General features: G+C 48.2%; 1 protein-coding gene across 1 annotated transcript; it reads right to left on the bottom strand.

The window, feature by feature from the left end:
* Positions 1-699: 699 nt before the first annotated feature.
* On the bottom strand, positions 700-14,095 carry PRSS55 (serine protease 55). The gene is made up of 6 exons (XM_054575970.1): positions 14,089-14,095; positions 13,704-13,802; positions 12,273-12,465; positions 10,816-11,066; positions 9,300-9,442; positions 700-1,020 (listed from the first exon to the last, which is right to left on the bottom strand). Exons 1-6 carry the CDS (start codon positions 14,093-14,095, stop codon positions 700-702), a joined length of 1,014 nt encoding a protein of 337 aa, XP_054431945.1.
* Between the last annotated feature and the right edge of the window lie 1,259 nt (positions 14,096-15,354).

Genomic DNA, 15,354 nt, shown 5'->3' with positions numbered 1-15,354 from the left:
ACACACCACCCCTGGCTTTTCTGTTACGTACACCTACGAGCAACTCTTTTGGACTTTACTTGGCTTGAGCACAGTCACTCACCTGCAGTGGAGAGAGTCCTGACTCCTGCGGGGACCCAAAGCCCATCCCCAAACCAGGGCTCCAGGCCGCCTGACTTTCTGGTCCTAGTTTCTTCTTTTTTTTTTTAGTTTTTATTTATTTTTTTGTCAACACTATTATAGAGAACCCCCATGTTCCCCTCCACCCCCGCCTGCCTCTACCCACACACCCCCTTCCCTCCGGCCATCACCAGACTGTTGCGTGTGTCTCCAGGTTGTGCAAGGATGGTCTTTGATCCCTTTGCTTTCTTTCATTCAGTCTCTCCTTTCCCCCTCCCTGTGACAGCTGTCAGTCTGTTCCACATGTCCATGCCTTTCTATTTTGTGTGTCAGTTTATTTTGTTCATTAGATTCCACATAGGAGTGAAATCATATAGTATTTGTCTTCCTCTGACTGGCTTATTTCCCTTAGCATAATAATCTCCAGGTCCATCCATGTTGTCGCAAAGGGTAAGGCTTTATTCATTCTTTATGGCTGAATAGTATTCCATTGTGTTAACAGGCTCCATTTCTGGCCCTCAGCTCCGGCCTGCAGCCAGTTCCTCCACCGGTGGCGCACCCTCGCACACCCCCCTTGGTGAAGGAATAGCTCCTGCTTTATTACCAGTAGAAAATGGCTTGGAACAGCATGTAGGGCAGAAGGCAGAGCAGGAACCAGAGCCTGGGGCCGCCTGGCTCTGGGAATTTTGGGGCCTGAGACCCCTTTGGTTTCTGCATGGAAGGAGCTCTCATTATCTGAGAATTATAGGGCCTTCCCTGCACCTCAGTCACCTTCTTGATCCAGGGGCTATAATTTTCTAACAAGGTATAGACTCCCGGAGTGTTCTTCATGCCACAGCCCCTTCCCCAGCTGACGATGCCCACCTGGAACCACTTCTTGTCAGATTCTGTGGTGCAGACGAGAGGCCCCCCGCTGTCACCCTGTGGGCAGAGAACACAGTTCAGTGGCAAGTCCCATTCTGAACTGTCCATTTGTCCATTAACTGTCACTGAAGAAGGAGGACCCAGTGACCTCCCCGACGCCAGGCTGCCAGAGGAAGTCTGTCATTGCTGACCAGCGCCTGCCCCATCCCAGGCCCTTGGGGGAGGGTGCTGCTGCCAGGCCGGCCCCGGGAACCGCGGGCTGCAGGGGGTGGGCAGGACAGGGCTGAAGGGGGAGCAGGAGGAGGAGGAGGAAGGGCCTCGTAAAAGTAACTGCATCTGCAGAGGGAGCGAGGAGATGGTATGAATATGCACAGGCTGAGAGAAGAGTGGGGACTGGTTCTGTAGGTCTTAGCAAGTCAGAAGATCTGGAATCCCCCTACCCCCCCCCCCCAAAAAAACAAGCTAAACAAAACAAGACAAAACCAGACTCAGAAACAGAGACCAAAGGGTTGCTTATCAGAAGGAGGGGTAGGGGATGGGTGAAAAGGGGAAGGGAATATAGTCAATCATGCTATGATACATTTACATTGTGACTGCTAGAATTAATGGGACGATCATATTGTAAGGTACAAAAATATCAAATCACTGTATTGTACACCTGAACCCAATATATCCAGTATAAGACTGTATACCAACTATATTTAAATTAAAAAATAAACTTGAAAAAATTATAAAGTGTTATTCAAAATCAATGATTTATCTCAATATATTTATTGGCTAAAAATATAGTAGCTGTTTATTAAACATTAGACATGGCGCAGCAAAGAATAAAAGCAAGGGTTATAGAGGGAAGGAAGTGGAAACAAGTACAAGAAGTGATGTTAGGGTTATGGATATGAATTGGATGGTCATCCAGAGAGACATGAGGGGGAATGATATTTCTTTTTAATTCTTTGGTGGGGGTGTTTGCGGAGGGGAGGGGAGAGTGAGTTAAGTTCTCCTCTTTGCATGCGCCTCCAGAGTGGAATCACATGGGGCTATGGTTCACATGATTATTTATATAGAAAATATGGACCGAGTCCCTACTGTGCAGCACACACAGGTCTGGTTTCCTTTCATCCATTTCATACAGGGGAATGATGCATTAAGGGGATTCAGGACTTGCTCAGGGTCCATAGTAGCCAGGCCAGAGTGGGAACCAGGACTTCCTGACACCAAGCACAAGCATACATTCTCTCCACCTCTTACTCACTTCTCACCAAAGTCATGGTGCAGCTACAATCATTCAAGCAGTCTTTCTCCAGTGGAGAGATGGCCCCGCCCAAGGTCACACACAGGTGTCTGGAATGACTTGAATATTGTAACGGACTCTAACAGGGGAGGAGGAGGAGGATCAACATTTCCTGGACATGCGCAAAGCATGTGTTAGTCCCTCAATTTTTTTTCCTCATCAACCCCATCATCTTATACTTCTGTGAGGTAGGTATTTTGATTCTCATTTCATAATTAGAAAAAATTGAAGGTCGAAAGAGGTCGATCACCCCCATTTCACAAATTTTCATTGAGGAGAAACTAATTGTCAGGCAATTGGGATACAAGACCTTATGGTCTAGTTGCCAGGGGGCGGGGATAAAAATGTAAACAAATAGGAGTCACTATGTTTGATGAAGCAGGAGAAGTATGAACAAAGATAGAGGCAGGGCAGAGAGGGGGAGGAATCGAGGGAAAGCTCTGTTGCAATAAACTTCAAGGCATTTCATTTAAAGGATGAGTACTAATTTGACAGAAAGAGTTTGTGGGACCATTTAGAGAGGAGTCAGAAAGAAGGTAGAGAGACTGGTTAAGACAAGGGGAAATGATGAGGGTCTGAAGGTCAGGATGGAGAGGGATGGATTGAAACTCACACGATGTGACAACTGGTGACATGGGACATGGATGGTGATGACTAGTCCCAAGGTCGTGGAGTGTGGTGAAGAGAGATTAAAAGTGCAGGGGAAGATAAAGAAGTTGTGTTCAAGTGGAGTTTGTGTTAATTGAGAAACAAACACATCACCAAATAGAGGGTTAAACAGAGTAGAACTGACAGAGAGGTCAGAGTTCAAGGACACCCAGTAAGCATGGGCCAAAACCAAAATTACCCTCTCCTATACAAAGCATTGCCTCTAACCCTTGTCTGTTTTTTGTGGGTAGGTGCTTTGCTCTGCACTAGTTCTGTTTCAAAGTCATAGGACAGGAACCAAATCAACAGGATTTCTGCTCAAATAGCTCCTTCCATAATTGAGGTTTTTATAATTTCCTTCTATTTCATGAAGGCATGAGTGTTAGAAAATTTTTATTAATATGTTGACTTGACTATTTATTTCCTAACATAACAAGGAGAGAGCTGTCCTTGGTCAAATAATCTTTTATAAGCCTCAATTTCTATGTCATTAAAATAGAGATAACACCAACTACTTCCCAAGATGGTTGACAGATGAAATTCTAAAAATCTATAAATCACTCAGCATGGAGTAAATGCTATATAGTAAATGCTCCAGAAATGTATTAGTATTATTATTTTACCCTTACGTATAACAAACAGTAGTTGTGCATTTAGGAAACAGAGATTCCCTTCGTAGACTGTTGAGACCCAAGAGGGACGTCCATAAGTGCATGTCCTTTTATGCCCAAAGCCTTTACATTTTTCCTCTTCCTCTTAAAGAAAGCACAGATTGTCCCAAAGGGGAGGAACTAGTCTCAGCCAGTAAGTACTGATGAGGGCCCACCCAAGGAAAACTTTCCCACGGAGAACTAATGCTGGTAGTCAAGGACCTGTCTGGTTAGTAACACACTGACCACAAGAGCCTCCCAAGTTCACCGCTGTGAGATAATTACCCCATGTGGCCACTCCTGTTTTGTTTTGGCGGCGGGTGGTGTGGGGGGCGGGGGGTCCGTTGGACAGAAGCAGACGACCTGGCTTCCAGCCTGAGCCTACCCCTCCCTGGACTGAGGGGGAATCACTTAAATTCTAAGTCCCTGTTTTCTCATCTGTTTATACAGGGAGAGTGAGACCCATCTACCCAGCCAACCTTGCAGGATAGTGGAGAAAATGAAATTATTGAATATGCGTGAAAGAGCTATGAAGTTATCACACTGCTTCAGATCCATTCAGATAGTGAAGGAAATGATTGATGACTAAAATAACCATGTTTTCTCATCTGTGAAACAGAGTTTTGATTAAATATTTTTCTACATCCCTTTTCAGTTCTAAACGTCTGTGATTCTAAAAGTGTCAGAATCTGCAGAGTGAAGTAAGACTTTCATGCAAGTGTCGTGGGCGATGCACTCAAGACAACACCCTGGAGAGTAGCTCAGGACAGTGAAATTTCCACTTTACGGCATTGTAATTGATGATGGGTACATGCCATTATACATTTGTCCAAACTCAAAGAATGGCCAGACTGACCCTAATGTAAACTGGGGACCTTGGGTGATAGCGATGTGTCAATGTAGGTTCACCAACTGCAACACAGGGAACCACGCTGGCGGGGATGTTGGTAGTGGGGGAGGCTGTGCATGCGTGGGGGCAGGACAGATATCGGAAATCTCTGTCCCTCTCAGTTTTGCTGTGAACCAAAACTGCCCTAAAAACACAGTCTTTAGGAAAAGTAGTGTAAGTCTAAGTCCAACTCAGCTTGATAACCCCATAACCAAACTGCCCAACAGGTGGGTTGGCCGCCACTTCATATCCCCCCTCTCCCTGCAGATTTCAGCCTCCTTCAGGACCTCTCTCGGGTGTGCCCCCACTGGGGCTAGGTTGCTGACAGAGAGCTACTGGCTTCCTTGGAGGTTTCAGGTATTTGACGAACTTTTGTTGAGCACTTTTAATGTGTGGAGCACTGTACCAGACGCTGGGAATTCACACATGGATAAGACAACATTTATACAGGGGTTGGGGAGACAAATAGCAGACAGTGTGGTCCATTGTATTGACTGTTGTTCCAGAAGGTTGCTAGTCCTTTGCCAAAGTATCGCATTACCAGCTGGAGGCGGGGGGCGGGGCGGGGTATGTTTGATTTTACAGTTTGCTTGACTACACCACTTAAACAGGATTGTTTTTAAAACTGAACTTTTCATAGTGTAACCTTAGTCAGGGGGGTTACAAAGAAGAAAAGTTCTGGGAAAAGTAAACCAAAACACTCAACTATTTTTCATTTTTGCATTTACTTTTAATTTGTATTTTAAGCCTAGCATAATCTCACTGTCATTACTTTGAACATATTTAAATGTCATCATTATAAAATGATCATTTTCCTTAATTATGTGATTCATGCATTTTTAAAGCTGGCTAAATTTGAAAGTGTGATTTTATTTTTAAGGGCAATTACTTTTAAACCCTGGGAGACTTTCTGCTTGGTTCCTTTGTCTTTAGGTGATGATAATATTGAATAATTTCCGAAAAATTTCCTTGACGGGATCACTGTCAGCTTATTGTTGACACCAGGAAGCTTTCTAAACAGAGAGCAAAACTTTCCATCTCACAACTTAAAAAAAAGGCTTAAGCCAAAACAGCACATTTATTTATAACACTCTTAAGTGATAGAGGATTCGTTTTGGAAGCTTTCATTAAAGTACAGGGGAGAGATTGAAACAAAAATCCGAGACTCCAGAGGGTAGCTGTAGCTCCAGCCATCGAAGCAGAAGGTACAGAAAATGTCACCAAACGCGGCACTTGATTATTTTAAATTCTGCCACAGTTGGTTTGGCCATTTGACTATGGGATGGCTCCGACTCACAGAGATTGAAAGGAGAGCCGGGGAGTGCGGGTGGGGCCTGACCCTCCTATTCTCGGGTGAGCAGCCGGAGGGGCACTGGGACAACCTGGGTTACTTCCCTGTTCACCGCTCCACACTCATCTCTTGTCACCTCTGGCTTCTGAAATATTGGAACTTCCCTGAACACATGATGCTGTTTCGAGCCTCTGCGATTTCCCTCACATTCCCTCCAGAATTCTCTCTTTCTAGCCACACTGTAGGCAATGCTGGTTCCCCTTGTCTTTTGTGATGCAAAAAAACCTTGACTATCCAACTTGAGCGGGTTGCTCCCCTGGCCTATCTATCGCAAGGCTATGATCTGAGATCTTCCTTCAACTGCTGTGTCTGGGAAGCTTTGTTTTCTCTTTGTTTTTTATTTTGGATGTAATTGTAGACTCATATGCACTTGTAAGAAATGATACAGAGATTCCAGGTACCCTTTTCATGTTTTCCCCAAGAACGATATCATGCAAGCCTGTAGTACAATAGCACAACCAGGATATAGACATTGATACAGTCAAATGTGGAACACCCCCATCACCGCGGGGACCCCCATGCTGCCCTTTCTATGCAAAGCCCACTTCCCTCCCACCCCAGCCCTTCCTTAAACCGCTGCGGCAACTGCTAATCTGTTCTCCACGCCTATAATTTCGTCATTTCAAGAATATTATGTAAATGGAATCAGGCAGGGTGGGACCTTTGGGGATCGGTTTCTTTCACAGAGCATAAGTCTCCGGAGATCCATCCATGCTGTTGCATCAACAGTTGTTTCTTATCATAGCTGAGTGGTGGCAGGCGATGTGGATCTACCAGATTATTTAACCATCCACACCTTGAAGGACATTTGTTTCCACTCTTGGGGTATTGTGAATAAAGCTGCTATAAACACACCTGTACAGGTTTTGGTGTGAACACAACCCTTCATTTCTCTGAAATAAATGCCTAAGAATAGCATTTGCTTGTTATATGCCCAGAGCATGTACAGGTTTTCAAGAAAGCGGCGAACTGTTTTCCAGAGCGGTTGAGCTATTTTAAAGCCCCACCAGCCGCTGTGTACCCAGTTTCTCAGCATCCTTGTCAGCATTTGGTGTCGTTTATTTTTTTTTTCAGCCATTCTGAGAGGTGTGTAGTGATGTCTCATTGTTGTTTTAACTTGCATTTGCTTAATGGCCAAACACATCAAACATCTTTTCATGTTCTTATTTGCCATCAGGATGGCAAATAAGTACAATGTCTTTTGCCCATTTTGTAATTGCATAGTTTGTTTTTCTACTGTTGAGTTTGAAAGTTCATTATGTATTCTAAGTATAATTCCTTTGTGGGTATTATCTCCCAATCTGTAGCTTGTCTTTTCATCCTCTTAATAGGGTCTTTCACAGAGAAAAAATTTTGACTTTGATGAGGTCCAGTTTGTCAATTTTTCCTTTTGTGAGTTTTTGGTATCACTCTATGTCCAAAAGATTTTGTTTTTTGTTTTGTTTTTTTTCCTAAGAGTTTTTATAGTTTTGCATTTAAGTGTATGATCCGTTTTGAGTTAAGTTTTAATTGAACTTATTCTAGGCATTAATGGTTCTCAACTTCTTTTTAAAAAAAGAACTCTTCCTTATCTTATGCCTCAATAAATCAAATCCACATACATTAGTGCAACTCTCTATTCCAGTTATGGCAGACCCTAACTTGAGCATTGCCTTAAGTGTTAGGTTACAAGGCTCTGGTTCTCACTTAAATCTGTTTTAACAGGCCTCTTGTGCAACTGGAGTGGGGGCAGAGGGGTGCTAAGTCCACCATTGGGTTGGGGTGGAAGCCCAGACTACCCACTCAGGCCAGGGATGACGCCAGGGGGAGGGGCAGGAGGGCCCAGGGACACCCGAGCACCGTGGAAGCCCAAGCTCCTCAGGGGGCTCCCCGGACACCAGGCGAGGCAGAGGGAGGCTCGTCACGGCTGCAGTTTGGTCCAAGTCCTGCCCTCCACTCAGCCTGCTCTGACACCACCATGGCACCAGGGGGAAGTCAAGGCTGCCCCCTTGACCTTGGTGGGTGGCGGGGGGCGGGGTTCGTGAGGTTTTCCTGGTATTTTGCTGGAACAGGATGTTTATTGTCAAAAAATTTTTGCCTTGCCAGCTGCCCCTTCCCTGGTCCAGAGAGCAGTGTTCTTGTTTACATTTTGTTCCGGTTATATTCTGCCTGTGCCCATTGGCATTTCTGGGTTGCGGGCTTCTCTGGCATCCAGCCTGATACATATAAAAGGCAAAAAGAAAACCCAAGGAACTCCTGCTCTGTCATTCATTAAACATTAGATATCCAGTCAGTCCATCTTCTCGCCACCTAATTCAGGGACTTTATTTTCGTTTTACAATATAAGGTCCAGTGCTTTAGCTGTTCTTAGTGGGAGAGAGTGTCAGAAATGTGTCTACTCCATCTTGTCCAGAACGAGAAATCCCAATTCTTTCTGTTTTGCAATGTTTAAATTGTCCAGAATGTGAGAAAAATACAAGGTTCCTAAGACATCGGTTCTACCTTCCTTTTTGGTCCTCACAGCATTCACCATGGGGGGGACTCCTTCTAAACCTGGTGCCTCTACCGCCGAAGCCCACTCTTTCTTCTCAGAGCCCTTCTCCGCTCTCCTCTCCCTCCATCCCCCCTGCCCCACGATTCTCTCCCCAGGCCGCATCTCATGGGCTGCCAGGGAAAACTACAATCTCCTAACATTAAACGGGGTAGATACTCTCCTTCCCATGACAGAGCTTTTTCATTGCCCTACACAACGGTGAACACCCACATTTACAGTTTTACACCAACCACCAGGTCCACCATCCAGCCAACGGGAAGGACTAAGTGGGCTCATCAGGGTGACCCCTCCCAAGGTGAAGAAAGCATCTTGGAGCTTTGAAGATAAACCCCATCGTTCATCCTTAGAGCCAGAGGAAGCTAATTGCTGAAGGGGTTTTCTTTTCCCCCTATTTTTTCCTAGCATCAATCAAAACATGGTTTTCTTTTTCGATGTTTGTGTTCATTTTATTAAAGAGATGCTAAGCTATCAGACTTTGGTTCGACAAAACCCACATGCATCGCCCCAGGTGTTATAGCTGTTTACCTGGCAGCCTACCCAGGTGACTGAGGGCTCCCAGAGGTGAGAAACCCCGTGTCAATCACGGCTGAATCTCCGGGCTTGCTGTGCCCAGTGAAGACTACTAAATGAGTGAGTAGAAATGATTCCTTGTATGGGTCTCATATCCCTCTTGGCTTTTTGTTTAAGAGGTCCCAGTAATGGAAAAAGCCCTGGAGCCCTATTTATCTAGTGTGCCTGGAGAAGACCGCAGATACGTATGCAGGGTTGTGCGGACTGACTCCCAAGCGCACAGCGATACCCTGAGGGCCTGGCAAGGAGCACCCCACTCCACGTCCCGTCCCCACAGCCACGCCCTGATTCCCACATGCTTTCCAGACTCCTTGTTTATTCCCAGTGGGGAGAGGATAGCCTTGCCCTGGCAGCCCTGGGGCGGGGGGGCCCACAGAGTGAGGGAGGAGAGATCCCCTAGTTACCTGGCAAGCATCGTAGTTCTCATTCTCATATCCAGCACACAGCATGTTTTTGGTAAGGTTTGGAAACACCTTGGAACAGTTCTGCCAATCCATGATGATCATTGGCACCTTCATCAGGTCACTTCCCATTGAGTTTTTGTCATCTGGCCCACAGAGAACGCACATTAGGAAAGTCACCGGAGAGCATTGTCCTTGTCAATAATGCAACGACTAGGCACTAAACCACCCTGAGCATCCCTGCATCCCACCAGGAATTCGTCTGCCTCCCTTCACACCCCCCCAGCCCCTCACTCTCTCCTTCCTTCCGGAGATCCCACGCAGTGTACTCACTCTACCAGCCCAGGTTTTTCCAAACAATTAATCCTCTCATTTGAAATCTTATCTCTGCTTCCAAGAAGACATCCCACTTGACTCCACCCAGCCCTACAGACTTCACCTCTTGGAAGAGGCTATGGGTCCTTTCTCAGCATAATCCTGCCTCTTCATCATAGCTGCCTATTGCCACATTTTAGTTCGAGAGTACAGCCTGTCCCTGACATGCTTTCAGGGAGAAAGTGTTCAGGTCCTCCAGGCGAGGGGAGGTTGGCTGCAAGGCTTTCCAGGGGATTTGCCAAGGCCCTTTCCAGGCAGCTTCCAGGATTTCTTTCCTTCTTATTACCTCTGACCACACAGGCATTTCAAAACCTCTTCCTCATTGAGTATTTTTAATCTTGAAGGCCTCCTCCTCTGCTTCCAACTTTTGAGTAGTGCCTGGGGTCCCCATTGATCAGACACCAGTTGCTCTCTGGCTACAGAAGTCCTGAAATACCTACTGTTTTCCAGACCCCAGCTCATTGCCAAGCATCCCTACAGACCTAGAGTCTCTTTCAGGTCTGAGACTATGCTGGCCCATTTCCACCCCCCACCTATTTGCTCTTGTTTTTGTTGAGTTTTCTTGGGGACAGTCCAGGAAGGCTTTCATAATCCCTTTCTGCTCTGGTACAGTTCCTCCTATTTGGCCAAGTAACAATGTAACAACAGGTAACAAGTAACAACAGATTCATTTCTAGGAGCTGCTGGGCAGCACTCCAGGGCCACCCAACGTCCAGGCCAGGGCAAGCATCCTGAATGCCTGTAGAAACCAGGTGGGACACGTCAGTGTGTGAATCAAAGGAGATGTGAAAGACTAGAGAGTAGATGGGCTCCTGGCAAAAGGGAGAGTTTAAATTCAATGAAACGAACAAATAAGACTGCTCCATGCTGGCTGGAAGGACCACACTCGGGGGCTGTCAGAGACCTGGCCTCTCAGCTTGGAGCCCTGGGGAGATGCTTCCTCGGCCCTCTGACTCCGAGACTGGGCCTCTGTGGCCCCAGCCCAGCAGGGTTTGCTCCAATGCAAGTCTTCTCCTAGCCCTTGTTCCTCAGCCCTTTCTCCTTTTCACCCTCCCATCTCCTTTAGATTGAACGGCTCCTCCTCAGATGCCTGTGATGTGGCAGCTCCCCAGGAGCTCTCAGAAGATGCTGTGTGGTCACGTACCAGGTTCGGTCTGTCCCCATCCTGCCACCCAACATTCACTCCACGTGGAGGGGCTAGGCTGCCTGGGCATGCAGATGGGTTTTTTTAGGTCATTGAACGTGATCTGTGAGTTCAACAACAGCAAGGCGATGTCATTGTTCATGTTGGATCGTTCAAAGTCCTTGTGAAGAACTATGCTGGTGACCCCCTTTATTTCCAGGGATGGGCTCTGTAAGTCGCTGGTTCCCAGCACAACACTCAGGTCTTTCGGTCTGAGGGCATAGAACAAGAGAGGGGAAGATAGGAGGGGAAAGAAGTTGCTGTGCCCCCTAAAACCTACTTCCACAGAGTTCTAGGGCCTTTATGACTTGTTCTACTGGGGCTGTTGCTAAGAGAATGGGAGAATGTTATAAATGTAGAAAAGGAGGACGATGCTGCTGCCCAGCTCCATCCCTGAAACCAGAAGGAGGTACCCCTGCCTGCTGGTGCAAAGGCAGAACTTAGCCTTGGGTGCTCCAAAGAGCCCACAGAAAACCTCTTGGCACCAATCAAACTAGCCCTCGTTAGGTAAGATATTATCATACCAATTTGTCTACCAGCAACTTAAAGACCCCAGAACAAAATTTAATCTAGACATGTCCCTGATTAAACAGAAAGAATCTTCAGTATTAATTCAGGAATCCCCTCCAAGCAGAATGGCCAAGAACTTCCCAAGAGCCATGGGCGCAGGAGCAATGAGGTCGCCTGGTTATGCCAAGGTGAAACTGCCCCTGGGTATTTGATTTCCTCTGTAACCTCCATTTTGCTGCATATCTTTAACCTTTCTTGAGGTGGTGTAGCAGGGGTAGCAGAAAGCCCAAGAGCTGGGGTCCAGATTTAAATCCTCTTTCTGTCTACTGGGTGTGTACCTTGGGTGAGTCGCCCAACCTTGTTGGACCTCTGTTTCCTTCTCTATAAAGGATGGTTTTCATTCTCCCTGCCTCAGGATTGTTACATGATTAAATAGTGCAGGCAGTTGCTTAGGAGGTCACTGGGACATGACTAGTAATCAGTAAATGCTAGATTTTCCACGGGGCTCCTGGAGCACAGAGAACACTCTACAAGGAGCAGGGAAATAGGGTGTCAGATGGCCTGGAAACCCAGACTTTCAGGATTAGGAAAATTTCCTCCTAGAAGGACTTGCGTGTCCTAGGAGGGGTGCATGGACCAAGCCCTTTAGCTCCACAGGCCACAGATATTCCTGGAGAGGACAGTGGGTGATCTCAGGGAAGCCGTAGTCATTGGCCCTGGGTGACCATGAGGAGGGCACAGTGGAGTGCCAGCCTTGGGTTCACTGCCTGCTCATCCCTGGGGCCACCGTGCCCAGCTCGGGACTGACAAGCCCAAGGATTCCCCTTAGCAATCAGGCCTGGTTTGAGTGTGGGGGTGCCTGGGATGGATGGTGTCAGAAGCAACAGAGACGGGCTCGCGATACTTACTCTAGGTCCCCACTATATAAGCAGTGAGCAGCAGTCACAATCCACCACTCGTCGATGATCGTGCCGCCACAAAAGTGTTCGTTTCCTGCCTGAATACTCACCAGCCACGGGAACTCACCCACCTCAGCCTCCATCCCCTCTGTGATTCTGGAATACTGAGGTCCTGCCTCGAAAATGGGTCTTTCCCCACATTCTGGTGGAATGGAAGAGGAGGGGAGGGAAAGGATGCAATACTTAGTATCCATTAGAGGCTTCTAAGTAGCCATCCTTATGCCCATTCTACACATAAAAAAACTAAGCCTGGTCCAGGGAAGGGCCCCAGGTGCACGACTAAGCCAACAGATGCTTTATTTCTGTCACACAGAGCATGGGACATGGGTCAGAAGTGTTGACTACGTCCCTCTCCAGCATAGTGATTTCAGACAAGTCACTTCACTGAGCTTGTTTCTGCTGTCATCTGAGAGAAATCGAAGGAGAATGTTTGTCCAACACCAACTCTGGAGTGGTAGGCAGAATAACACTCCCCCAAAGATATCCGTTTCCTAATGGACCAAGTCTTAATAGGTATTGCCTTATAATGCAAAGGAGATTTTGGAGATGGAATTAGAGTTGCTAATGAGCTGACTTTAGAGTGGGCAGATTATCCTGAATAATCTGGGTGGGCCCAATGTAATCCTGAGGGTCCTTAACGGGAGTGCGGGAGGCAGAAGGAGAGCGCTGTGACTAGGGGAAAAAAGCGCAGAGAGGCACACCACCACCGGCTCTGCAGACGGAAGAAGGAGCCACAAGCTGAGGAATATGGGTGACCTCTAGCCCTGTCTAGAAGCTATAAAAGGCAAGGCAAAGATTCTTCCCAAGAGCCTTGGACAGGAATGCGGTCCTGCTGACACCTTGATCTTGGCCCCAGGAGACCCAGGTTGGATTTGTATCCAACAGAACTAACTGTAAGGCAAGAAATTTGTGTAATTTTAGCCACGACATTTGTGGTAGTTGGTTATAGCAGTCACGGGAAACGAGCACATGAGGGAAAACACAGTGGTCCCCAGAAAGGGCCGGAACCTTCTGAAAGCCCTGAACTGTTCTAGAACATTCTGGTCCAGGCAGAGGAGCTCCATTTCCTGGGAGGCTGAGAGTGAAGGCTGCTGTTGTCTGTGCCAAAAAGAGAACTCTGCCCTCCAGAAAGAGTCCCCACCCAGCTCCCAGGAGAGGAGACACTCACTGATATTCATTGAGCCAGCCTCCCGGAGGCCAATGAGTTAATTAATGAGCTCGCTAACTGACTCTCTCCTTTGGTCTCTAATTCTCACTGACTGGGTGAAGGGAACCCGAGCGGGGCCACTCTCAAGTCCCGCCCCCCCTGCCCCCCCCCCCCCCCCCCCGCCCCCCGGCCTGGGAGAGCTGCTCTGGCCGCTGGGGGAAGGGACAACGTACCGGGATGTGCACCCTTGGCTTGGGACAGGAGCAGCAAAACTGAGAGCAGGAGCATGGCCTTGGCTTCGCCGTTGGCCGAAGAGGTGACAGAGGCCAGGGCTGAGGGGAATGGCACTGTCAAAGCCCCTCTTAGAGCCACCCCGCGGATGATGTCACAATGGACTGTGTGTTTGGGAACTCAGGCCAGGCGGGCTTCTCTGCTTGCCATTCGCTTCTACTATGGTTGTGCAGAGAGGCCACGTCCTTGAAGCCGTCTGGTGGACGGTTCCCTTCCCACTGACCTGGGCACAGTCTGCCCTTCACCAAGTCCTTGGTGGGCACTTTGCTTTTGGCCCCTGTCACAAGCAGCCTATTTTAAGGCTCAAATGCCTCCTCTTTTACCAACCTGTCATGTCAGCAGTCCTCTGGGAGTGTGTGCCTCAGGCCTGCGCAAGGAGCTGCTGCCAGGCTGGATGCTGGAGGATGGGGAGAAGCTCAGGAGGCCTGAAGGCTTCTCCCAGCACTAATGCCTGAGGGGGTGCAGCTGCCTCTGACCTGGGGCTGCTGACACGGACCTCACAGGCTGGGTTCTGAGGCTCCCGCCTTCCTTCCTGTCCAGCCCAGCAGGGGACAATCCTGCTCCCACCATTTTCTGGGGTTATTCCACAGGACCCCCAAGTCTCCAGAGAAGCCCCTGACCATTTCTAAAGATGACGAGATCAGACTCACAGATGTAAATGCTTGGCCCATGGCTTCCCCTTACATCAGCGGGTCTGGTCCGCAGTCATGGATTTGGACCTTCCGGTTTATCTCACCTGCGCAGCGTACTGACACGGGCAGACCTGAGGACAACTTCAGGATGGCCTTCCTGGCCCCTGGGCAGGCCCAATGGTGAGAAGCGAGTCACGTGCTCCTTCCAGTTCCCAAAGGGCCATGTCCAGCCCGTTGTGGGTACCCCCCTCAGCAGCCTTGCTTTCTGGGGTTCCTCAGTGACAGAAAAGGGATAATGTTCACAAGTTATGAAGCTCAAAACGAGATCACGTGACGTGGGTGTGGCTACACCAAGGGTGTGGCTCCAGTCACTGTCCCCTCACCATGGCCCCTCCCTGCAGTGGCTCCTCAGCACCTGGGTGTCCACTAAAAGGGGTGGGGTACCTGTTGTGTGGCCATGTACAGTGCTATCTGCACCTGTCCTAAGTAATACCCCGCCTGCCCTCTCAAACAGAATATCCTGGCCCTGACAAAGGCTAAGCCTTTCGTTAATGGCATGTGGGTAAAGATCCCAAAGCACATCAGGTCACCTGACCTAGCCCTGTGACCAGGAAGCTCAGGGCTTTCCCTCTGAACTTCCTTAGGACTCAGTTCTCTCCCTCCTCTGGCCCTGCTACCACCTCCACTAAATGCCTGCAGCTTCTCCTTTGCTCACGCTCCGTTGGTTCTTGGGGTGGGGAGGGGAAGGGAAGCCGGGGTCAGATTGGGAGGATGCAGGCTGACAGCTAAGCTGACCATTCAGGATGTGGGGACAGGCACAGCCACTCTGAACTGCTGCTCCTGTTCTAGAAAAGCATCTGAACAAAATCACAGCCAAACTCTAGGAAGGCCCATTTCCTGCTGGGTCTACATCCCTCCTATGAACACGACTTGGGCCCTATTGCTTGTGAAATATTCATTC

Source organism: Pteronotus mesoamericanus, unplaced genomic scaffold, assembly GCF_021234165.1.
Source record: "Pteronotus mesoamericanus isolate MK-2021 breed Mesoamerican mustached bat unplaced genomic scaffold, CSHL_Meso_final contig_32, whole genome shotgun sequence".
In the NCBI taxonomy this organism is placed as follows: domain Eukaryota; kingdom Metazoa; phylum Chordata; class Mammalia; order Chiroptera; family Mormoopidae; genus Pteronotus; species Pteronotus mesoamericanus.
Note: the sequence above shows the minus strand (reverse complement) of the source record. Positions and strands in the feature narration are given on the sequence as shown.

What these genes read in the sequence shown, in the direction of transcription:
- PRSS55 (XM_054575970.1), bottom strand. An exon ending in TTATATAGTGGGGACCTAGA is followed by an intron (nt 11,067 to 12,272) that starts GTAAGTATCGCG and finishes CTATGCCCTCAG; the next exon opens with ACCGAAAGACCTGAGTGTTG. An exon ending in ATGGGGACAGACCGAACCTG is followed by an intron (nt 9,443 to 10,815) that starts GTACGTGACCAC and finishes TCTGTGGGCCAG; the next exon opens with ATGACAAAAACTCAATGGGA.